The sequence below is a fragment of the Pongo abelii genome, chromosome 16, assembly GCF_028885655.2.
Source record: "Pongo abelii isolate AG06213 chromosome 16, NHGRI_mPonAbe1-v2.0_pri, whole genome shotgun sequence".
Lineage (NCBI taxonomy): Eukaryota > Metazoa > Chordata > Mammalia > Primates > Hominidae > Pongo > Pongo abelii.
This window is the reverse complement of record NC_072001.2, coordinates 24,773,968-24,798,994: the sequence shown is the minus strand read 5'-3', so window position 1 is coordinate 24,798,994 and position 25,027 is coordinate 24,773,968. Positions and strand designations below refer to the sequence as shown.

At 45.3% G+C, this 25,027-nt stretch overlaps 2 protein-coding genes across 17 annotated transcripts in view; one reads left to right on the top strand and one right to left on the bottom strand.

Annotated features, from left to right (window-relative positions):
• Positions 1-14,025, top strand: part of LOC129050408 (golgin subfamily A member 6-like protein 7) — a 29,883-nt gene extending 15,858 nt beyond the window's left edge. Inside the window, exons 1-8 of one of the 4 annotated variants that reach the window (XM_054532434.2) lie at positions 5,271-5,693; positions 7,221-7,349; positions 8,470-8,520; positions 8,609-8,702; positions 8,785-8,891; positions 10,167-10,225; positions 10,554-10,695; positions 10,993-14,025. In XM_054532434.2, coding sequence (XP_054388409.1) covers positions 5,610-5,693; positions 7,221-7,349; positions 8,470-8,520; positions 8,609-8,702; positions 8,785-8,891; positions 10,167-10,225; positions 10,554-10,695; positions 10,993-12,123 — 1,797 coding nt within the window. In that variant the 5' untranslated portion in view covers positions 5,271-5,609 and the 3' untranslated portion in view covers positions 12,124-14,025. Of the gene's footprint in view, positions 1-5,270; positions 5,694-7,220; positions 7,350-8,469; positions 8,892-10,166; positions 10,226-10,553; positions 10,696-10,992 lie in introns of those variants that run through there. The other 3 variants (XM_063716537.1, XM_054532436.2, XM_063716538.1) reach the window with 3 other exon arrangements.
• The window catches only part of HERC2 (HECT and RLD domain containing E3 ubiquitin protein ligase 2), a 299,653-nt gene that overhangs the window by 228,728 nt on the left and 45,898 nt on the right, over positions 1-25,027 (bottom strand). For 11 of the 13 annotated variants that reach the window (XM_063716530.1, XM_063716528.1, XM_063716533.1 and 8 more), the window contains 4 exons: positions 24,516-24,659; positions 24,299-24,423; positions 22,437-22,615; positions 15,531-15,665 (listed from right to left, as the gene is read on the bottom strand). In XM_063716530.1, the coding sequence (XP_063572600.1) occupies positions 15,531-15,623 (93 nt within the window). In that variant the 5' untranslated portion in view covers positions 15,624-15,665; positions 22,437-22,615; positions 24,299-24,423; positions 24,516-24,659. Of the gene's footprint in view, positions 1-15,530; positions 15,666-22,251; positions 22,350-22,436; positions 22,616-24,298; positions 24,424-24,515; positions 24,660-25,027 lie in introns of all 13 variants that reach the window. The other 2 variants (XM_063716524.1, XM_063716532.1) reach the window with 1 other exon arrangement.

Below are 25,027 nucleotides of genomic sequence, written 5' to 3'. Positions count from 1 at the left end.
GCAGGCCTGTGAGACTGGAAGCAAGATGGAGTCAGCCATGCTAGACTTCTCTCACCGTCGTCATCTTTGCAAAGCTGGTCTCACCATTTATTGAATTTTTTTTTTTCTTTTTTTGAGACAAAGTCTTGCTCTGTTGCCTAGGCTGGAGAACAATGGTGCGATCTCAGCTCACTACAACTTCTGCATCCCAGGTTCAAGAAATTCTCCTGCCTCAGCCTCACTATGCCTGGCTAATTTTTGTATTTTTAGTAGAAACGGGGTTTCACCATCTTGGGACTCACAACACACATCAGCCCATCGCCTCTCCTTCTTGGCAGGGATGGTCACGATCCACATTTCCCAGTGAAAGAAACCAAAACTCCATTATAGGGTTTCACCATATTGGCCAGGCTGGTCTCAAACGCCTGACTGCAAGTGATCCAAGCGCCTCGGCCTCCCAAAGTGCTGGGATTACAAGTGTGAGCCACTGCACCCAGCCAATTAGGAGGAAATATCCAACATTTAGCCAGGTGCAGTGGCTCACTCCTTAATCCCAGCACTTTCAGAAGCTGAGGTGGGAGGATCACTTGAGCCCAGGAGTTTGAGTCCAGGCCGGCCAACATAGTGAGACCCTGTCTCAACAAAACATTTAAAAATTAGCCAGGCATGGTGGTGTGCGCCTGTAGTCACAGCTACTTGGGAGGCTGAGATGGGAGAGTGTTTCAGCCCAGAAGGTCAAGTAAGCTGTGATTGTGCCACTGTACTCCAGTCTGCATAACAGAGCAAGACCCTGTCTCAAAAAAAAAAAAAACCCAAAATATATAAATAATTGATACAACTCAAAACAAATAACCCAATTTTTTAAATGTTTTAAAAAAAGAACTTGAATAGACCTTTCCTTAAAGAAGATATAAAAATAGCAAGTGGGTATCTGAAAGGTGTTCCGCATTATAGATCATTAGGGAAATGCAAATCAAACCCACTGAGATACCCCCTCACACCCCTTATGACCATTATCAAAAAGTCAAAAGATAAATATTGGCAAGAGTGCGGAGAAATGGGAACTTTTGCATACTATGGATGAGAATACAGATTGATACAGCCATTCTGGAAAAGTGTATGAAGATTTCTACAGAAATTAAAAATAGAACCACCATATGACTCAGCAATCCCTCTTCTGGGCATACACTCAAAGGAAATGAAATCATTACTTTGTAAAGATATCTGTATTCTCATGTTCATTGCAGCCTTAATCACAATAGCCAAGATATGGAAACAATCTAAGTGTCCATCAATGGATAAATGGATAAAGAGACTGTGGCACACATACACAATGGAATATTATTCAGCCCTAAAACAAACAAGGTCTTGCCATTTGCCGCAAGATGGATGAGGCTGGAGGACGTCATGCTTAGTGAAATAAAGCATACACAGAAAATCAAATATTGCATAAACCCATTTATATGTGGGATGTAAAAATGTAAATAAATAAATCTACAGAGATAGAGAGTAAAACATTGTCTACCAGGAGAGGTAGGAGAGGGGAGGAATTGGGGACATGGAGGCCAAAGGATACAAAGTAGCAAGTATGAAGGATGAACAAGCCTAGAGATGTAATGTATGACATGAGGACTGCAGGGAACAAAATTGTTCTGTATGTGAAATTCATGCTCAATGAGTAGATTTCAACTGCTCTTGCCACAAAAGCAATAAGGAAATGGGGAACTATGTGAAATGATTGGTGTGTTAATTTCTTTCAGTATAGGAATCTTTTACAATCTATATATAACCTTTAACATCATGTTGCAAGCCTTAACTATACACAAGAAAATTTATTTTTAAAAAAGAAAAATTGACAGTCAAAGACTGACAAAGCAAAGACTAAGTAAATAAAAACAGGGGTAACTGTATTTATATCTGTTAAACAAAACAAAACAAAAAATGAGCCACCCACTGAGGCAAGTGCCTGCATCAATAGAGCTTTGTGGAGGCACAATTTGACAACACCCCCAGAAAAAACACAAGCCACAGAAACTACTGTAACCATGCTTTCCAAAGAGGGTTTTGGGAACTCAGCATGTAAAGGGAGAAAGCAGGCAGGAGAGAAGAAAGGGAGGGGGAGCAGGCAGTGAAGGGGTGGTTACATTCTTAGGAAGCTCTAATTAGTGCTCAGTAAATCTTCTTTTACAAAGATAAGGTAAACATTTGAAAAGAGGGAGGAAAGAGTCAATTATGCAGCCATCTCAGGGTAGCCTGAAGAGTGACTGATCTCATTTTCTTGTTCTGTACCTGGGAAGATAAGCCTATAATCAACATTGTCAGTGTCAGATTGAATAGAACTCAGTTTTACGTCTTAAACTGAGGTTGCAGAGCCAGGGTTACAACTGGCATATGCTTATTTTATAGGGGGACATGGATCCTGAAATATTTAGGGGCTAGCAAGGAATGTCCCTGTGAACAGTTTGTAAGGGGGGCCATATGGAGAGGTACGTGGCCTTTGTGGTAGTGGGGACCTGGCTTATGTCTAATGCCATCACACAGGATTGTGAAATGGCAGCTATCTCTTCGGGGAGAAAGAATGGCAGTGTTGCATGACTAAGATCCCAAACTTATGTCTCCCTTAGCATAACAGGTTTGGCAGTTCCAAGACTTTATTTTCTTTTACATATTAAAAAAACTCGAATGAAAGAGCTATGTGAGAGATATAAAGAGGGTATTTCCAATGAAAAAAGGGTGCAACCAGCAGGGAGAAAAAGGAATTCTAAATGTGTTTATGCTTGGTAACTTAACCTTAAAACACACAGAACAAAGCTTAACAAACGAAAAAAAGAAATAAGTTGACGATCATTGTGGGAAACTTTAATATCTGTGTCTCAGCCACTGAAAAATAAACAAACATCAGTAAGGAAATAGAATCATTAAAGGATGCATTTAACACGCTCGATCTAATTGAGAGACGTGGTACACTACACTCAACATGCAGAATACATATCCTTTTCAAGTGGAGAAGCAATATTTATAAAAATTAGCCATATTTTTGATCATTGAGAAGACACAAATTCCAAAGAGTTTTAGTTATACAAATATTTAATCAGAGTGGAACTATAAGTTTGGAAATTAAGCAAAACATTTTCAGTATGGTAAAGGGATGAATAAAATCAAAGTTTGCTTTTCTGAAACACTAATAAAATTGATGGCCCCCAGCGAGACTGATTAAGAAAACAGACAAAAGGCAGAAACTCTAACTGCAGACCTTATAAATATTTAAAAAGATAAATGAATAATAGAACAACTTTGAAATTTTATATAAAATGAACAAATTGATTCAGCAAACACAGGATACCAAAATGAATATTCAAATATATGTAATTGAACCTGTAATTAAACACCTTATAAAGAAAACTACAGTCTCACATGGCTTAATAAGTGAATTCTTTCCAAATGCTTAAGGAAGAAATAGCACACATCTTACATCAACTCTGTCAGAAATAGGAGAAGAAACATTTCTCAAATTGTCTAAACAGCATAGCTTTAATACTTCATATTAAAACCTCACAAGTCTGGGCGCAGTGGCTCATGCCTGTAATCCCAGCACTTTGGGAGGCCGAGGAGGGTGGATCACGAGGTCAGGAGATTGAGACCATCCTGGCTAACAGGGTGAAACCCCGTCTCTACTAAAAAATACAATAAATTAGCCAGGCGTGGTGGTGGGCGTCTATAGTCCCAGCTGCTCAGGAGGCTGAAGCAGGAGAATGGTGTGAACCCGGAAGGCGGAGCTTGCAATGAGCCAAGATCATGCCACTGCATTCCGGCCTGGACAACAGGACGAGACTCCATGGCAAAAAAAAAAAAAAAAAAAAAACAGAAGAAAAACTTAGACTCCACTTTCTCTTGTGAACGTTAAGTACAAAATTACCAAGTGAAATATGAGCAAGCCCATCTCAACCACACATAATATGGTATTAATCACATATCACAACAAAGTTGATTTAATTCCAGAAGTGCAATGTTAAACATTCAAAAGCCAATCACTGTTAAGTTACCTTATCAACATAAAAAGATAAGAAAAAACATTGCTCAATCAAGAAAGAAAAAAGCAGTTGATAAAATTCAGTACCTATTCATAAATCTTTTTTTTTTTTTTTTTTTTTTTTTTTTTTTTTGCCTTTTTTGTTGTTTTAATTAACCTGGCATTTCTCTACCAAACCATTAACAAATGATTGGTTGTTCCCTCCCTTTTACACCCTTCATGAAAACCTGTCAACAGAGAGGAAGCAATATGTGAGCTAAACACTCCCCAAGCTGAGAATAGTGACATAACTTATTTGCAGCCAAAAGATGAAAATTGCAGGCCGGGCACGGTGGCTCACACCTCTAATCCCAGCACTTTGGGAGGCAGAGGTGGGCAAATCACAAGTTCTGGAGGAGTTCAAAACCAGCCTGGCCAACATGGTGAAACCCTGTCTCTATTAAAAATAAAAAAAAATGAGCCGGGTGTGGTGGCACATGCCTGTATTCCCAGCTATTAGGGAGGCTGAGGCAGAAGAATCGCTTGAACAGTGGAGGCAGATGTTGTGACAGTGAGCCGAGATTGTGCCACTGCACTCCAGCCTGGCAACAGAGCAAGACTGCGTTTCAAAAAAAAAAAAAAAAAAAAAAAAAAAGAATGAAAATTGAATTGCAGTATAATCTTAAAATTTTTGAGAAATCTACGTTTTTCAGCTAAAAAGAGACAGACTCAGCCTTTTGACCTTTCTTCTTTCCCTCCTTGGAAGGCAATCCAAGGCCTGGAAAAACAGCAGCCACATTGTAACCAAAAGAATAAAAACATGGCTAAGGAAGTATCAGGAAACTGAAAAGAACTCTGGACTGCCTTCCTCTGCACGTTTTAAGTGACAAAAATGAAATCTCTATTTCTTTAAGTCACTGAATCAGATTTATTCTTTCTGTGGCTACAAGTAGCCCTAAATGATGTATTAAATACTAAAATAAATACTAAAATACACACTAAAATACTAACATTTTGGTCTTGAACTGCTGATCTCAGGTGATACATCCATCTCAGCCTACCAAGGTGCTGGGTTTACAGGCATGAGCCATCACACCCACCTCAAAAGCTTTGTGTTTTTAAATATATTAGACATGTCTCTAGTTTCAAAAAAAAAAAAAACCCTTAATAATGTAGGAGAATAAGAGAAACTTTTTCCAAAAAAGAGAAATTATTGTGATTATTTTACCTTATTGGAATGTTGGAGAATATAGTCAGCTTTATTAATCATCAAGCATGCTGTAAATTTTCCATTATAATAGGATTTGTACCTCAATTAAGGTGATAAAGTTTTAAAGCTCAGAAAGTGAAAGCCAGCCCCACCCCTCTCCTAGAGTGGGTGGGGACAGCAGTTGCATGGGCGCCTTTCCTTGTGACATCACAGGACCTTCGTGACACGTGGCTGCTTGACCCCGCCTCCTTTCCCTTTCATCTTTCTCATTGACCAATGGGCTTGGAGCATTAAGGCCACACCCCTATTCTGCATTCTAGTGTGACCCTGGTGACGCCTCCTGTGGCTCAGTCACATAGCTGCGTGGTACGTGACTGGAGGCATATCACTGCCTTTGCCTGGATCACGCCAATGTGGCCCCAACCCCACCTCCCTCCCCTCCCCATGATGTCAGAAAAAAACCAACAGAGCAAATTGCCTGAGGCCAAGGAACAGGTAAAACGCATAGGATTGCGGGACCCCAACCCCAACCCAGCCCCAGGTCCCCTCTGATGGCAGAACAGCTGTCAGAGTCCATGTCACTCCAGAGGTACACCAGGCTGGGCCCCCCCAATGCCTCTGGGCTCCCTCAACCAAAATCTTGTGTCAGCCCCAACCCCTGCCCTCACCTGACTTTGAGCGGGTGACTCAAGGGACTCCCTGCTCTGTACTCTGCCCTCACCTCCTCTTGCCTGAAAACTGACCTCCCTGGGCCCTTCAGGTTCATGTTTCCAAGGAACTGGATGCCCCAGCACCTGCCCTCACCAGTCACCCCAGGGTGACTTTGGGCAGGTGACTCCTGGGGCTCCCCGCTCCATACTCTGCCCTTGCCTACCGCTGCCCCATGGCTGACCTCCTTGGGCTGTTTGGGCTCATGTCTCCAAGTACCTGGGTCCCAACCCTGCGAACCCCAACCCAATCTCAAAGAGGCAACTTGGGCATAGCACTGATGTCACCCGTCCCCCACCACCCCACGGAGGAGTGGAATGTACTGACGGCACAGTCCCTCCAGGAACTGTCATTACTGCTGCAAGACTGGCCTTTGATCTTAGGACCCATCCCCTAAGTGTTCTCACCCCGTTTCTGGTTACGCTGGTTGCAGCACAAATTTCCATCTGGAAGGGGAGTGGGGACCATGTGACCTAGGATCAAGAAGTTTCAGGCTGCCTTACTCCCTTAACACAGAAGTTGACTGTTTGAAAAGCCTACACCTCCCTTGTGAACTCAAAATGTTGAGAGTGTCTCTGGGTGGCAATGGGAGAACGGGTTTGGTTTTCTCCCAGGCTTCTACTCTCCAGAGAGACTTCAACAGTTTTTCCTAAGTTCTCCACCTCATATTTGAATTCTCCATGGTTCTGGCACCAGAGTGCCCATCAGTCAGTGATCTTTGAAGTGAGATTTGCTCATCTTCTGTGGAAGAGACCTTGGGAAACTGAACTTGACAACTTGAATCTTCCTCATCTCATCTCAACCTGGGGTACTTTCAGTGCCACAGGATACATATGGGGCATCTTTCTGAAGCATCACTTTCCCTTGATTCTCTTGAGAGAGACAAAACATTAATGTTCTTAGGGATGACAGTCACACATATATTTCTAAGAGACTAGCAGACTTCTCTCCAAAATGAAGCTTGGGTTGTCCTCTTTCTGTTCAATTCCCAGATTTAACAGAAAGGCTGCCTTCTGCCCTGAGGATACGTGACTTTTACTTTTCTACCTCTGCCTCTGGTTTTGGTCCCTGGCAGCTGCTGATTTGTGGCAAAATCCCAGAGCTCGGAGGCAGAAGAATGAGTTTCGGTTCCATTATTGCCTTTCTTTTAGCCATGGTATCAATCTCTCTCAGTCACTAAGTGATTGCAACAACACCTTGTACAGTTGTCGGTGGCATTAAATCAGATAGTCTATAAGAGTATTTTGTATAAACTGTAAAGTGACTGTAGGAGCTTGTAGTTCTCATGAGTATCACTGCTTCTCTTTTCCACAGTTTACAGATGATCATCAGTGGAACAGTGCTGGTGCTGGTACCGGAGCAACCGACAGCAAACAGAAGAAAATAAATAATGGCACTAACCCTGAGAAAACCACTTCTGGTGGTTACCATTCACCTGAGGATGTGAGTCTTGGCTGGCTGGTCTCCTGAGGACAAGGGGCACAAGGGGAAGTCGAGGGTAACTGTTGAGATTGTGGAAGGAAGAACTGCTGGGTACTGGTTAAGAATTCTGGGTTTGAATCCTACCTCTCTCTCCATCTGCGAGGGACACGATTTATGGCAAATTGCTTGAGTTCTTTGGACCTCTCTTTTCACATCTGTAAAATAGGGGTGGTAATGTTTTACTTACATGTGTGAAGCTTAAATCAGATTTGTTGTTGTTGTTGCTGTTGTTGTTGTTGTGTTAATCTCTAGTCCAGGGCCTGCTGTAAACTCCTCTCCTCTTTGGGCTTCCATTTCCTGAGGAGGTAGAGTTAGAGTATTAGAGGTTTCTGTTTGCTCTGAGACTCTGGGATTTAAAGATTCACTAGAATGGAAACCTTGGGGCCAAGGGCTCCTGTCTGCCTTTTCCGTCCTATATCCCAGCTGGGAAGAACTGTCCCTGGCCCCTATGTGCTTGCTCAATGCTTGTTGAATGAACACATCTTTCTAAATCACAAGCTAGCAGAAGGGTGGGCTTTTCTCACATTCCATGTCTGAAGGTTTCTGTTACTGTCTTTTCTGGAGAATCTAGTTTCAGACTTTCAGTATTGTGGCTGTGGGCAAAAACCAATAAAGACCCAAATCCTTTTTCTTTGGGCATTAAGGAGAGTTGATCAGTTCATGTTCCCATTGGGTCTAAGAACTTTGCCCTTAAAATCCATTCCTGACCCCTGCCTACCGCTTCCTGGCCTGGGGAATAGAATCGAGGGGCTACCCTCAGTCACCTTCCTTTGACTCTCCCCACAGAAACAACAGAACCGAGCTCAGCTGAAAGAAGTAACATGGTTTCTTTCTTTGCTCACGACATGACTGCTGGGTTTCGGGGGCACTCAGATGTAGAGGCCCCAGTCTCGTCTCGCCTACTCCCAGTACGGGGAGGAAGGCTCACCTCCCAGATTCCACCCCATCCCCACAGGGTCCCTGATAACCTGGTCCCATGGGTGGGCCTGTCCTGGGGCAGTGGTGCCATTCTGGGGGCATGTCTCTTGCTGTGCCATCTCTGCCTCCCTCTAGTAAGAGCTCTGTCTTCCTCTTCCTATAGGAAAAGCAGGAAAGCCACCAATATCAGCAAGCCCTAAGGAGGCAGCTAGAGGTGAGTGGAGGGTGTGAAGTTCCCTCCTGTCATCTGGAGAAGGTTTCTTTGCTTCTCTTTCAGCACTTGCTTGTCTTTTCTCCCAAAGGCCCAGGATCATACCATACGAATCCTTATGTGTCAGAAAACTGAACTGGAGACAGCGCTCTATTACAGCCAGGATGCTGCTAGGAAATTTGAAGGTGGGAATCTGGGCACCCCATCTTCCTTCAACCTGGCATTTTCACAGGCCTTTGGGCTGCATCTCAACCTCTCTCATTCCAGAAGAATCCAAGGATCTGGCAGGATGCCTGCATCATTCCTGGAACTTTGCAAGAGAGTTACAGCGGGCTCTCTCTGCTGTGTCCACACAGCACAAGAAGGCGGACAGGGTGAGTCCAATCACCTACCCGGTCCCCTGGGAGCCCAGCTTCACAGATGGAGGAATGAGCCTAAAGGTCCCTTCTGCAGGATGCAGTGTCCTGTCCAGAAGACAGCATGGGCCATTTCTTGCTGCTTTTGTATGTGGTTGTTAGAGGCAGGTTGGGGCTGGGTCAGCTGCTGTCAGTGAGTTTCGGGGCGCTGTGGGGAGCAAGCACTGGACACAGAGCTCTGAGGCCAAGTGCCCACCCTGCCCATACTTGGCTGTGCCCTTGGTCAAATCCTTGGTGGGGATTAGGGTACTTGTACCATGAAGGTACAGAAGAGTATCTTTAGTATGTTACCATTTGTGTAGAGAGAGGGAACACATGTACGTGTGTGTGTGTGTCTCTGTGTGTGTACGTATTATGGTAATATACATAAAACATGTTTGTAAGGATTCATAAAAAACTCAGGCGAGAGGAACAGTATTGCGGGGAGATATTTCCCTTCTGTACCTTCTGAAGTTTGGACTATGCCAATGTATCGTTCTTTCAAAAATCAACAAAGGATTAATTTCCTCCTCCTTATCTGTGCCCCTACCCCCACCAAAAGAATGGGTTTAGAGAATCAGATATACCTGGGTGTTGAAATCCCAGCTCTAAGTGATCTTACGCAAGCACTTAACCTTTAATACCCCATGTTTTTCATCTACACAATAGAGGTGATAATGATAACTGTCTCCTATGGTGGTGGTGAGGATTAAATGGGATTGTTAGCTTAGGGCCTGGTGAAGCACTCAATAAAGTTTCCAACAGTGGTAGTAATAATAGCAATAGCAGCATTACTGTAATAATGCTGTATACAGTAATAGTAAAATTTTCTCATCTCTCTGGGCCCCTGTTAGCCAGCTAACAATTCAGTCTTTTTCCCTGTCCCTTCCACCCTTACTGAGTTCTTTGAAAAACAAGTGAGAGCCAGGTGTGGTGGCACATGCCTGTAATCCCAGCTACATAGAAGGCTGAGGAGAAGAATCACTTGAACCCGGGAGGCAGAGGTTGCCGTGCGGTGAGATTGCGCTATTGCACTCCAGCCTGGGCAACAAGAACGAAACTCCATCTCAAAAAAAAAAAAAAAAAAAAAGAAAAAAAAATTATACCATGGACTTGGAAATGCCTTGAGAACATGTCAGGTGGGATTGAGAGGGAGCAAGTGTTACTGTGGAGTAGTCACTGTAGCTGTCATCACTGGTCGGTCAGCTGCTCCTCTGCCTGCTGTATCCTGACTTGACCTTTCTCTATTTGCAGTATATCAAGGAGTTAACAAAGGAGAGGGACGCTTTGAGTCTGGAGCTGTACAGGAACACGTAGGATAGGGGAAGGTGGGATGGGAGGTCTGAGAGCCCTTAGCGTGGGTGGTGTGCTGGGAGGTGGGGGGTACAGGTGAGCATGGCAGGGGGTCATACAGGTTTGCATGTGTGCACAGGGAAGCTCCAGTGCCGGCTGTGCCACTGACTCATGGGGTAGCCTCAGGCAACTCATGTCTTCTCTCTGGCCTGCCACCTGGGACTTTTAATTCCTGGGTCCCTTCTAGTGCCACGGTTCTGTGGTTGTGGGGCGAGGGTAGAGGGTCGATCACCAAAGCGGTCCTTTCTGTTCTTCGTTCATTCCTTTCTCTATTGCCTCCGGCCATAGCATAACCAATGAGGAGCTGAAGGAGAAAAATGCCGAACTACAAGAAAAACTTCGACTTGTAGAAACTGAAAAGTCTGAGATCCAGCTCCACATCAAGGAGCTAAAAAGGAAACTGGAGACAGGCAAAATCCTGCTGCCACAGGTGAGCAGCGGCAGCCCCGGGGGGTGTGGGAGCCCCATCCAGCTGGGACCATGGTCTAGGGATCATGCAGGGTATGGGGAGGCTCCAGCCAAGAGCTGGAAAATTTGGGTCCTTGTTCTGGTCCCGCCATAGAATCCTCTAGAGTGTGCTAAAAATCTACAAATTGGGACCATGCCTGGGAAATCAGAAAACCTCAGGGTTAGGGCTTAAAATTTCTTTTTAAAGAATCATAGACTAAAACCGTTATTTTATAGATTACATTTATATACCTAGCTTATGAGTCTATTTCCTTTTGAGGTTCAAACCAACACTTTGCAGGAGGAGAAGATGTGGAATCAGGAGGAGGAGCTACGGGATCAGAAGGAGAAGCTACGGAAGCAGGAGGAGAAGATGTGGAGACAGGAGCAGAGGCTGCGGAAGCAGGAGAAGGAGCTGCGCGAGCTGGAGGAGCAGATGCGGAAGAAGGAGGAGCAGATGTGGGAGCAGGATAAGCAGATGCGGAAGCAGGAGGAGCATATGTGCGACCTGGAGGGGCAGATGCGGAAGCAGGTGGAGGAGATGCAGAAGAAGGAGGAGCAGATGATGAAGCAGGAGGAACAGATGTGGGAGCAGGAGAAGCAGATGATGAAGCAGGAGGAGCATATGTGTGACCTGGAGGGGCAGATGCGGAAGCAGGAGGAGGAGATGCGGAAGCAGGAGGAGCAGATGATGAAGCAGGAGGAGCATATGCGCGACCTGGAGGGGCAGATGCGGAAGCAGGAGGAGGAGATGCGGAAGCAGGAGGAGCAGATGCGGAAGCAGGAGGAGCAGATGCGGAAGCAGGAGGAGCGGATGCGGAAGCAGGAAGAGCAGATGCAGAAGCAGGAGGAACAGATGCAGGAGCAGGAGGAGCAGATGCGGAAGCAGGAGGAGCAGATGCAGGAGAAGGAGGAGCAGATGCGGAAGCAGGAGCAGATGCGGAAGCAGGAGGAGCAGATGTGTGAGCTGGAGGAGCAAATGCGGATGCAGGAGGAGCAGATGAGGGAGCAGGACGAGAGGCTGCGATTTAAGGAGAGGCTGTGGGATCAGGATGAGAAGATGCAGGAGGAGGAGGAGAAGATGCGGGGGCAGGTGGAGGAGAAGATGCGGGGGCAGGTGGAGAAGATGCGGGAGAAGGAGAGGACAGGAGAGCAGAAGATGCAGGAGGAGCGGTGCTCAGAGCCCTGCCTCCCTCCCTCCGAAGATCTGTATGATACGAGCCACCCTGGCAGCGTGAAGCCCGCACGAGAGGCCACGGAGGGTTCTCCTGATGACAACTGCACTGCACAGATCATGCAGCTGCTTGGTGGAAGGAAGAATGCCCAGGAGTGCCCAGTCTTAGGCAGCACCTCCTGCATCCCATTCTTCTACCGAGGAGATAAGAAAAAGATCAAGATCATCAGTATCTAAAAGCCGGCACTGTCAACAAGGCCTACAGAAGTGTAAGCCGCCACGTGACCTTGTGAATATCGTCTGAGAACAAACTTGAAAAAAGAAAATTTATTTTAAATTGTGGCAAAATACTGGCCGGGCACGGTGGCCTGCACCTGTAATCACAGCACTTTGGGAGGCCTAGGCGGGGCGATCACCAATCCCAGCTACGTGGGAGGCTGAGGTTGCAGTGAGCCGAGATCACACCACTGCACTCCTCTCTGGCTGACAGAGTGAAACTCCCATCTCAAAAAAAAAAAAAAAAAAAAAAAATTTCTACTTGAGGACTCTAATATCTATGTATGTTTCTATTTTTTTTTTTTCTTGGTCTTTCTCGTTTAGTCTTGTGTTGTCTTGTCTTATGGCATGCCTAGTAAACTTTTATCTGCCTCCAGAGAGTATTGACTTTGACTTTATGGCACACAATTGGCGTTCAAGCAGATCACCTTCATCTAGTTTGGTACTAAGCTGGCTCAAGGCAGGTTTTAGTTTTTGTGACAGCTGGTCTATTTTTTATTCTTTTGGATTCTTAGGGGTGGCCCTTCCAGGATCCCCACCAAGGTCCCATCTCCTTACTGGGACCCAAATTCTCAATATGTCATTTCAGCCCTGTGAGAGCACCAAACATTCAGCTAGGCTCTCCAGCCTCTTAACTATCACTTCATACTCAGTTTCTTAGCCTCTTAGCCCTCCACTGTTGACCAATCACCAAATGGGGGAAAGCACTACAGACTGTCAGGGTCACCTCCTAGGCCTGGTCACTCAAGTCCTGGCTGAGGTCTCCAATTACCTTCCAACAATTGTTTTTGATGGTGAGGGGGGACACATTTTTGTCCAGTTTTTCTAACTGTTCCTGTGGGGAGGCTAATCTATAACAAGCTATTCTGCCTTTAATGAATGTTGAAAACCTTTTTTTTTTTTTTGAGATGGAGTCTCGCTCTGTTGCCCAGGCTCTAGTGCAGTGGTGTAATCTCTGCTTACTGTAACCTCCACCTCCTGGGTTCAAGCAATTCTCCTGCCTCAGCCTCCCAAGTAGCTGCAATTACACGCATGTGCCACCACCCCTGGCTAATTTTTATATTTTTAGTAGAGACGGGATTTCACTATGTTGTCCAGGCTGGTCTCGAGCTCCTGACTCAGGTGATCTACCCGCCTCAGCCTCCCCAAGTGCTGGGATTACAGGCGTGTGCCACTGCATCCAGCCCATCTGTCTTTTTAAAAATGTTTCTGATTTGAGGTATAATTTATATTCCGTGAAATGCACAGATCTGGTTTACATTTTGATGACTTTTAACAAATGCATTATCCATGTAACCCACCTCCTTTGAAGATATGGAACATTTCTATCATCCAGAAAGTTCTCCTGTGCTTTCATCCTGTCCGGCACTCCTCCAGCAGCTGATGAACCTGCTGAGGACATTGGTACAGGATTCTGGCCTCCCCAAAAGAGCTACTTTGACAAGACTGCTTGCCTTACCCAGCACTAAATCCCTGCCTGCTCTCTCAAAATTTCCATCTTTAAACTGCTTGTACCTATAACCCTCCCACATGAAATCCATAGATAAACCAGCCCACAGCCTAATATTTACTGTATACCCAAGCTTTCAGAAATATGACTCCCAGGAGTGGGGACTGATGGCTGCATCCCCTCCTCCTCCTGGAAGCCTCTACCAGCCTACAGAGCCCACAGAGTAGATCTCACCAGGCAGCTTGAGCCTGAAAGTGCTGCGGAGCCTCCTGCTGGTTCACCCTCACTATGGTGGCAGCTGCATGGGAGCAGCTGGGCTCACCCATTAAGCAAGAAGACGTTGGCTTGATACTGACACTCCAACCCCAGCCTGGGCAAGCCTGGCTGAAAGGACCCTTCCTTCTGGTCAGACTGTGGGGAGATGGGCCAGAGCATACACGCTCTACCGCCCTCCTCATGCTTCAGCTGTGCTTCCTTCTTAACAGAGGGAGCAGCTCATGGATTTGGCCAAAGTCTTCTTGAGGGCTGTAGGTTTGACAGGCTGGGTGTGTGGGGGCCACTGTGCTAGAGAGACAGACTGGTGTGTCAGAAGGCAGCCACCTGGCCAGAGGGGGGTCAACCCCCTTGGTAACCCCCTTCCCCCATCTGGACACAGAGCCCTGCACTCTCCACATGTGACTGCTCCCCTCAGAGCTGCCTCAAGAAGAGGGGTTCTAACCCTGTGGGTGGGGACATTGTGTTACTTTACAGTGGGCCATGGCTCCCTCTGATATCTCCAACTCAGAGGCAGTAGAGAGAAGATGAGAAATTCCCTGCACCTCTAGTCCTAGCTACTTGAGAGGCTGAGGGAAGAAGGTCACTTGAGCCCAGGAGTTCAAGGCTGCAATGAGCTATGATTATGTCAATGCATTCCAGCCTGAGCAACAGAGTGAGACCCAACCTCAAAAACAACAATAATAAGTTAAACATAAAACTACCACATTATTGGCCAGGCATGGTGGCTCACACCTGTAATCCCAGCAACTTGGGAGGCTGAGGCGGGTGGATCACGAGGTCAGGAGATCGAGACCATCTTGGCTAACACGGTGAAACCGTCTCTACTAAAAATACAAAAAAGTTAGCCAGGCATGGTGGGGGGCGCCTGTAGTCCCAGCTACTCTGGAGGCTGAGACAGGAAAATGGCGTGAACCTGAGAGGCGGAGCTTGCTGTGAGCTGAGATGGCGCCACTGCACTCAAGCCTGGGTGACAGAGCGAGACGCTGTCTCAAAATAAATAAATAAATATGTAAGCATTCCACATTATTGACCAATTCCACTCCTAGGTATAGACACAAAGAATGAAAAGACACTTGTAAACCAATGTTCATAGCAGCATTACAACAGTCAAGAGACGAAAGCAACCTGATTGCCCACTGATGAAGGGATAACATGTGGCTTACATATATAATGGACGAGTATTGAGCCTTTAAAAGAAAATTCTGATGCATATGGATGAACCCCAAACACCTAAGAAGTTCAATAACCCAGTCACAAAAGGACAAATACCACATGACTCCCCTTATAGGAGACACCTTGAATAGTCAAATTCTGAGACAAAAGTAGAATGGTGGTTGCTTGGGGACACAAGGAGTTAGTGTTTCATGGATACGGAGTTTCAGTCAGAGAAAAGGCAAAAGTTGTAGAGATGGATGGTGGTGATGGCTGGGCAATAATGTGAATATACTTAATGCCAATGAACTGTACACATAAAAATGATTAAAACGGCAAGTTTTACGGTATGTATATTTTACCACAATATGTAAATTTTTTTAATTACATTTTTAAAATTGTTATGAAAAAATACAAATAATCCATCCAAGTCATTTAGAAAAGGAGCATCGGATCAAGCTTTTCAAAGTGCCAAAACTCAGAAGATTACCTGGTTGCTTGCCCCATACCCAGCTGTCCAGAATTGACTTGGCCCTATATACAGGTGCAGGAGTTTCTTCTTCATCTTTTTTCTCTTTGTCATTCAGATCTTCTTTCTTTGTTCCACTTGGTTCGACACTATCATCTGCAGAATTAAAGATTTTTTAATCTGTAACTGCTTTTCAGAATGTCATACCGTTAGTCTCTGCAAATGTCCCTCCCCGAAAAGTTACAACACACATCGTTAACTGAATGGCATGTGGTGTCCCCCACCCCCAGGGCTGTGAGCATGTGTGACTAATAAACTGCTATTTCATCTGTCCAGTGTCGGCGTCCTATGTTCAGCCATCCCATATCCCTAGGGCAGGAATCTTCTAGGGTTATAAACAGAACTTTAATCAACCTCTCCTTGGTTATTTTACTGGTTCCATGATACAAGTTTTTCTGTGCAAAAGATCTGAACAGAAACTTCACAGAGGATACAAGAGTGGCAAGGAAGAACATGATATTCAGCATCGTTAGCCATTATGGAAGTGCAATTAAAACCACAACGAGATCCCACTAGACTTGTTAGAATGGCTCAACTAAAAAACACTGAGAACACCAAGTGCTAACAAAGACACAGAGCAACAGAAACGTGACAGATTGCCAGCGGGAAGGCAAACTAAAACAGCCACTTTGGAAAACAGTTCAGCACATGACCCAACTTTCACACTACTAGGTCTTTATCCTAGGGAAATGGAAACTATATTCACACAAAATCTGTACACAAATGCTCACAGCAGGATTACAATTGGGAAAGAAAAATGGAAACAACCACAAGGTCCCACAGTAGCAGAATGGATAAACACCATGTTGTACATGCACATGACGAGATACTATTCAGCAATAAAAAGAACTATCAATACACAGAACAGCAGATAAACCTCAAACATATAACTGGGAGTAAATGAAGATGGTTTCAAAACGTTACTTAAAATATGGTTCCACTCACATGACATTCTCAAAAAGAATACTCTATACTGATGGAGAACAGATCAGTGGTTGCCAGGATACGAGGCCAGGGAACACGTGATAAAAAGGAGCAGCACAAGAGAGCTTTTAGGGTGATGAAACTTCTCCATCCTGATGATGATGGGGGTTACGTGAATCTATAGAAGTCAAAATTTACTGAACTACATACCACAATAAAATAAATTTCATATAAGTATTTTAGTTAAAAAAATGTTGGCTGGGTGTGGTGGCTCACACCTGTAATCCCAGCACTTTGGGAGGCTGAGGTGGGCAATTCACAAGGTCAGGAGTTCGAGACCAGCCTGGCCAACATGGTGAAACCCTGTCTCTACTAAAAACACAAAAATTACTCAGGCTTGGTGGCACATGCCTGTAATCCCAGGTACTTGGGAGGCTGAGGCATGAGAATGGCTTGAACCTGGAAGGCGGAGGTTGCAGTGAGCTGAGATCACGCCATTGCACTCCAGCCTGGACCACCGAGTGAGACTGCATTTCAGAAAAAAAAAAAAAAAAAGGAAAATATCTAGGTCCAGGGAGGACAGCTGGAATAGTCTGGTGGAATCATGTCAGAGCAGGGAGCTGGGTCTGGAGGGCTGGAGTAGGGTGTGGCCCCACTCTAGGAAGGAACTAGGAAACGCATCCTGGGTGAAGCAAGAGCAGAGTCCCGTTCTGCAACAGGTGAGCATTTATCTTGATCTGAGAAACTACATGCACATTTAATAAGTCTCACTTAGCCTCTTATTTTCCTTAACAACATGGAAAATGAGAGAACAAACAATTCAGAAGGTTAAGACATGAAATACATTTAATTCAGAAATCATACACAGGAAGGTAGGAAATGAATGGGGGAAAAAAGCAGCTAATGGAAAGTGAAAATGGGCCAGATGCAGTGGCTCACGCCTGTAATTCCACCACGTTGGGAGGCCGAGGTGGGCGGATCACTTGAGGTCAGGAGTTTGAGACCGGCCTGGCCAACATGGTGAAACCTGATCTCTACTAAAAATATCAAAATTGGCCCGGCATGGTGGCAGCCACCTGTAATCCCAGCAGTTCGAGAGGCTGAGGCAGGAGAATTGCTTGAACCTGGGAGTCAGAGGTTGCAGTGAGCTGGCATCTTGCCACTGGACTCTAGCCTATACAACAAAGCAAGACTCTATCTCAAAAAAAAAAAAAAAAAAAAAAAAAGTGAAAATAACCCAACATGTACTATGCAAAGCCTCTGGCCTAACAACAATACATTACCCTTTTAAATCTTTACAAACAACCTTGAAGGAGGCAGGCTTTGTTGTCTCCAGTTTACCAAGGTAGACACCTCGGATCACAGAATACAGAGTAGAACCCAGCCAGAAACATAGCTCAGGTGAGAACACAGGTGCTGGCTCTAAATGCCACACTCTGCCCTACGTGTATGTGTGTGTGTGTGTGTGTGGTCACAAACCACAGCCCAGGGGCCAAACCCAGTCCACAGCCTCTTTGTGTATGGTCTGAAAGCAGAGAAAGTATTTTACTTTTGTTGTTCTTTTGAGACAGTCTTGGCTCACCACAACCTGTGCCTTCAAGGTTCAAGTGATTCTCCCAGGTTCAAGTGATTCTCGTGCCTCAGCCTCCGAGGAGCTGGGATTACAGGCGTGCATCACCATGGCCGGCTAATTTTTTGTTTTGAGTGGAGATGGGGTTTCACCATGTTGGCCAGGCTGGTCTCGAACTCCTGACCTCAGGTGATCTGCCTGCCTTGGCCTCTAAAAGTGCTGGGATTACAGGTGTGAGCCACCACGCCCGGCCACTGTATTTTATATTTTTTAATAATTGAAAAATAATCAAAAGAAAAACAGTATTTTGTGACTTGCAAACATTCTGAGGACTTCATCTTTTGGTGTCCATAAATCAACTTTACAGAATGAACGTCCCCTGCCCGCTGACGCAGTATTGTCTGTGGCTACTTTGGCACTACAGCTGCAAGGTCCCATGGCTATGACAGAGACCATAGGGTCCATTGAGACCTTAAAATATTTACTATCTCACCCTTTAAAGAAAGTAGGCCACCCCTACCCTACATCTGGCTATAAATTTTACACGTTAAAAAAATGCAACATTCTTAATTTTAAACTCAGTACACTGGAACACTGCTCATCTCCCTTCTTCAAGATGAAAAGCTTCGACAGTCACCAGGAAGCAGACAAGAACCCTAAGTACACCTGAAGAGTTATTCTCAGGAGCATAAATTACAACATTTTACAACAGCAAAAGCAGGATGAAGTCACTGGAGGGTATGAAAACAACCAAGAGTAATTAGCACCACCAGCTCCAAGACCACACCACATCAGCTTCAAAGTTGTCTACTCTTCCTTTCACTACTGTACAGTTCAAAGTAGACACAGAGAAAATCGAACACATACTGCCCAGACACATTGCTTATGGAATGCTGGAGAGAAGGGAAGCGAGACCTCCCATTGGCCAGGTGTGGTGGCTCACGCCTGTAATCCCAGCACTTTGAGAGGCCAATGTGGGAGGATCACTTGCACCCAGGAGATCAAGACCAGCCTGGCCTACACAGCAAAACCCCATCTCTACTAAAAATACAAAATACGGCTAGGTGTGGTAGCTCACATCTGTAATCCTAGCACTTTGGGAGGCCGAGGTGAGAGGATCACTTGAGGTCAGGAGTTCCAGAGCAGCCTGGCCAACACAGTGATACCCCATCTCTACTAAAAATGTGGCTCATGCCTATAATCCCAGCACTTTGGGAGACTGAGGCGGGTGGATCACGAGGTCAGGAGTTCGAGACCAGCCTGACCAACATGGTGAAACCTCATCTCTACTAAAAATTCAAAAATTAGCCGGGCGTGCTGGCGTGCACCTGTAATCCCAGGTACTCAGGAGACTGAGGTGGGAGAATCACTTGAACCCGGGTGGAAGTTGCAGTGAGCCAAGAAGGCGCCACCGCACTCCAGCCTAGGCCACAAAAGCAAGACTCCGTCTCAAAACAGAAAACAGCAACAACAAAAATTCCACTGTCAAGACAGCAGCGTGACCACATGCTACATCTCTTTCTTCTATAGAACATCATTAGACATAGTAAAAAAAAACCAGTATTTTGAGACAGAGTTTCATTCTGTTGCCCAGGCTGGAGTGCAATGGCGCGATCTTGGCTCACTGCAACCTCCAGCTCCCAGGTTCAAGCGATTCTCCTGCCTCAGTCTCCCGAGTAGCTGGGATTACAAAAAAAATACATACATTTTAAAGCAGAGTAACAAATTGATAACTAAGCGTGGAGTGGAAAGAAGGGACCACCGAGGACTGGAAATGGCAACGTTAGACTATGAACTAAACTTCTCCCATGGTTGATTTGGCCTATGCCCAGGAATGAACAAAGACAGCAGGCCCGTGAGACTGGAAGAAAGATGGAGTCAGCCATGCTAGACTTCTCTCACCGTTATCATCTTTGCAAAGCTGGTCTCACCATTTATTGAAGTGAATTTTTTTTTTTTTTTGAGATGAAGTCTTGCTCTGTTGCCTAGGCTGGAGTACAATGGTGCAATCTCGGCTCACTGCAACCTCCACCTCCCAGGTTCAAGCAATTCTCCTGCCTCAGCCTCCCAACTAGCTGGGATTATAGATGCCCACCACCATGCCTGGCTAATTTTTGTATTTTTAGTAGAAACGGGGTTTCACCATCTTGGGACTCACAATACACATCAGCCCATCGCCTCTCCTGCTTGGCAGGGATGGTCATGATCCTCATTTCCCAGTTAAAGAAACCAAAACTCCATTATGGGGTTTCACCATATTAGCCAGGCTTGTCTCCAACGCCTGACCGCAAGTGATCCAAGCGCCTCGGCCTCCCAAAGTGCTGGGATTACAAGTGTGAGCCACTGCACTCAGCCAATTAGGAGGAAATATCCAACATTTAGCCAGGTGCAGTGGCTCACTCCTTAATCCCAGCACTTTCAGAAGCTGAGGTGGGAGGATCACTTGAGCCCAGGAGTTTGAGTCCAGGCCTGGCAACATAGTGAGACCGTCTCAACACAACATTTAAAAATTAGCCAGGCATGGTGGTGTGCGTCTGTAGTCACAGCTACTTGGGAGGCTGAGATGGGAGAGTGTTTCAGCCCAGAAGGTCAAGTAAGCTGTGACTGTGCCACTGTACTCCAGTCTGCATAACAGAGCAAGACCCTGTCTCAAAAAAAATCCAAAATATATAAATAATTGATACAACTCAAAACAACCCAATTTTTAAAATGTTTAAAAAAAAAACTTGAAGAGACCTTTCTTTAAAGAAGACATGAAAATAGGAAGTGGGTATCTGAAAGGTGTTCCGCATTGCAGATCATTAGGGAAATGCAAATCAAACCCACTGAGATACCCCCTCACACCCCTTATGACCATTATCAAAAAGTCAAAAGATAAATGTTGGCAAGAGTGCGGAGAAATCGGAACTTTTGCATACTATGGATGAGAATGTAGATTGATACAGCCATTCTGGAAAAGAGTATGAAGATTTCTACAGAAATTAAAAATAGAACTACCATATGACTCAGCAATCCCTCTTCTGGGCATACAGCTAAAGGAAATGAAATCATTACTTTGTAAAGATACCTGTATTCTCATGTTCATTGCAGCCTTAATCACAATAGCCAAGATATGGAAACAATCTAAGTGTCCATCAATGGATAAATGGATAAAGAGTCTGTGGCACACATACACAATGGAATATTATTCAGCCAGGAAAACAAACAAGGTCTTGCCGTTTGCTGCAAGATGGATGAGGCTGGAGGATGTCATGCTTAGTGAAATAAAGCATACACAGAAAATCAAATATTGTATAAACTCATTTATATGTGGGATGTAAAAATGTAAATAAATAAACCTACAGGGATAGAGAGTAAAACATTGTCTACCAGGGGAGGTAGGGGACGGGAGGAATTGGGGACATAGAGGCCAAAGGATACAAAGTAGCAGGTATGAAGGATGAACAAGCCTAGAGATGTTCTGTGAGACAGCTGATTTTTGTATTTTTAGTAGAGATGGGATTTCACCATATTGGGTCAGGATGCTCTCAAACTCCTGACCTCAGGTGATCCACCTGCCTTGGCCTCTGAAAGTATTGGGATTACAGGCGTTATTGTAATCCCAATATTGTATTTTAATGGGTGATGATTGGTTTTCATATTAAGATAGTGAAATCTAGCACAAAAATCTCAAAAATGTGTTTGGTGATTGAAGGAATATTCTGAAAATTACCTAGTATAGATGTTAGGATAAAGAGCAGACCCTTTTAAATATAGGTGAGAGGAGAAGTTGGAGGGTATGATGATACTCAGAAGTTTTTCACAGGCTGCGTGCAGTGGCTCACGCCTATAATTCTAGCACTTTGGGAGGCCGAGGCAGGTGGATCACGAGATCAGGAGATCGAGAGGCTGAGGAAGGAGAATTGCTTGAACCCAGGAGACGGTAGGTGCTGTGAGCCAAGATCGTGACATTGCAGTCCAGTCTGGGCAATACAGCAAGACTCCGTCTCAAAAAAAAAAAAAAAAAAGAAAAAATTATTACGTAAATAAATAGGCTGGGCATGGTGGCTCAGGCCTGTAATCCCAACACTTTGGGAGGACAAGGTGGGCAGATGACCTGAGATCAGCAGTTCAAGACCAAGCTGACCAACATGAAGAAACCCCACCTCTACTGAAACTACAAAATTAGCCAGGCGTGGTGGCACACACCTGTAATCCCAGCGGCTCGAGAGGCTGAGGCAGGAGAATCACTTGAACCTGGGAGGTGGAGGTTGCAGTGAGCCAAGATCGCGTCATTGCACTCCAGCCTGGGCAACAAGAGTGAAACTGTCTCAAAAAAACAAAAAAACAAAAAAAGTAAATAAATACAATACAGTACAGCTACTACGATTTACCTAAGAAGCTGTTGTATGAGCTGAACCAGAGGCAAACACTGTTTGCCAGAAGGCTCACAGATCCCCGTATTAATAAGGTCTTTATCCAATGGAGTCCTGCTTCTATGAAATGTTGAGGCATTCGCTTCCTGTTCATCAATTTCTTTTTCCTTCTGTGCTTCTTTTTTGGCCTCAGTATCCTGTAATTCATAAACAGAAATTGTTTACAAGTGATCTCATCAGCAGGTGTGAAGGCACACAGGCTGGCTGAGCCCTGACCCCAATGCCAAGCTATCCCAGCCTCCGTGGCTAACGCACACACCTACCCACAGGCCCCCACCTGCCCTGTTGGAAACCCTAACTCAGTTGTGCAGTTCCAAACAATGTCTTCTTTTTACAGATCCAAGGTCCAGGCTGCCTCTGCTGATGCTTTCCAACCTCCTTCTGTGAAGTCCCTAAAATCTTTAACCCTGCTACTGGCTCTCACAAAACCCAATGTGATCTGCCCCACACACGCAGCATCCAGCTGCTTTGTAAGGACAAGAAAAAGCTGGAATTCTCACACACACTGGTTCAAATGTAAATGGCAAAGCCACTTGGGGAAACTATGAACACACACTGACCCCAGGACCTAACAAATTCCACTGCAAGTGTTTACCCAAAGGGAGAACATATGTCCACTAAAGTACTTGTACATAGCACAATCGTGGCAGCTCTACACGGCCAAAAACCAGAAAGCCTGGGCATGGTGGCTCACGCTTGTAATCCCAACACTTTGGGAGGCCAAGGTGGGGGGATCACTTGAGCCCAGGAGTTCGAGACCAGCCTCTGCAATACAGCGAAACCTTGTGTCTACAAAAAAATCAAAAAACTAGCTGGGCATGGAAACATGTCTGTGGTCCCTGCAACACAGGAGGCTGAGATGGGAGGATCATTCGAGCCTAGGAGGACAAGGCTGCAGTGAGCCAACATCAGGTCACTGCATCCAGCCTGGGTGACAGAGCAAGTCCTTGTCTCAAAAAAAAAAAAAAGAAAACAAAAACCAAAAGCAATTAAATGCCCTTCAATAGGGGAATGAATTAACAGTACTACACCTATAAAATAGAACACTTCCCAATAAGAAAAACGAAGTCACAATACACATAACAGTGTGGAGTGAATCTGAAAATCATTCTCCAAGGCAAAACAGGAAAGAGTGCATACTATACAGTTATATTGCTGCAACACTCAGAGCAGGCAAAATGAATCTAATCTCAGGGCAGGGGAGTATCCTGGCTGCAAGTGCCAAGGGCACAGGGATCTTTCCGGGTGACGGGAATGGTCTACATGAGGAACAGGTTACCTGTTAACTTCACTGAAACAGACAACCTGCAGTATTTCATCACAATTAAATCATAACTCAAAAAAATTTTAAATTAGCACATAAGGTCAGTCGCGGTGGCTCACGCCTGTAATCCCAGCACTTTGGGAAGTTGAGGCAGGCCAATCACAAGGTCAAGAGATCGAGATCATCGTGGATAACATGGTGAAATCCCGTCTCTACTAAAAATACAAAAACTTAAGCAGGCGTGGTGATGGGCGCCTGTAGTCCCAGCTACTTGGGAGGCTGAGGCAGGAGAATGGCGTGAACCCAGGAGGCGGACCTTGCGGAGAGCCGAGATGGTGCCACTGCGCTCCAGGCTGGGTGACAGAGTGAGACTCCGTCTCAAAAATAAATAAATAAATAAATAAATAAATAAGCACATAAAATAATTTTAATTTAAAAAATACTTGGATATGATAAAAGTTGAGTGTTTTACTGTGTTCTGTTATTCTTCACATGTGTGAGTGTGTATTTCCGATCTCAGTGCACCACCAGGTCATGTGTGCCTCCAAGGCCATACCTGGATCTCTGCAGTAATGGCTGCGTGTAAGGCTGACTCCAACCCTCCAGCAGCCATCAAGCTGCCCACCAGAAGATCAATCATGAATTGACGACCTGGACTTATGTTCACTTCATTGCCTGAAACTGAAATAGAAAGTGTGTGGCAATTGGAGTGAAACGCCATCCCCTCCCAGCACCCTGACCCATGCCCTCTCCTGTTCCTTCCCCGAGCCCACCTGCGCAGGGCAGGAGAGCAGAGAGTGCCCGGGCCTGCTCCTCCGTGGTGGGCAGCAGCACGGACAGCCGCTCTGCAGCACGGCCTGGGCAGCCGACTGCACGATGCTCAGCACGTCCGCGCTCCTGGCCAGGGTTACCACTGTCTGGTTAGGAACACAAACAGAAAACCAAAATTAAAAGCAAGTAGATCCCGTAACGTCAGACTATAGAATACAGAAAGACTTACCACAGGGAATCTAGAGTGACCAAATGTTAAGAAATGTAATACTACTAACCAGAGACAATTCAGAGTATCAATCATTCCATTTCAACTCTCATTCTTAATAAATAAAATGCCCACACAGGAATGGCGGCAGCTGCTAACCAGCTGACAGCCCCCAGGCAAACAAGTCCAGTAACCACCAGGGCCTCTTCCCCAATGCCACTGAGCCCCACACCCACTGGATGACAGGGTGGGCGGCCTCATGAGGCCCACTGTACTCCTCATCTCTTCCTCCAGGGAAGCTGCCAT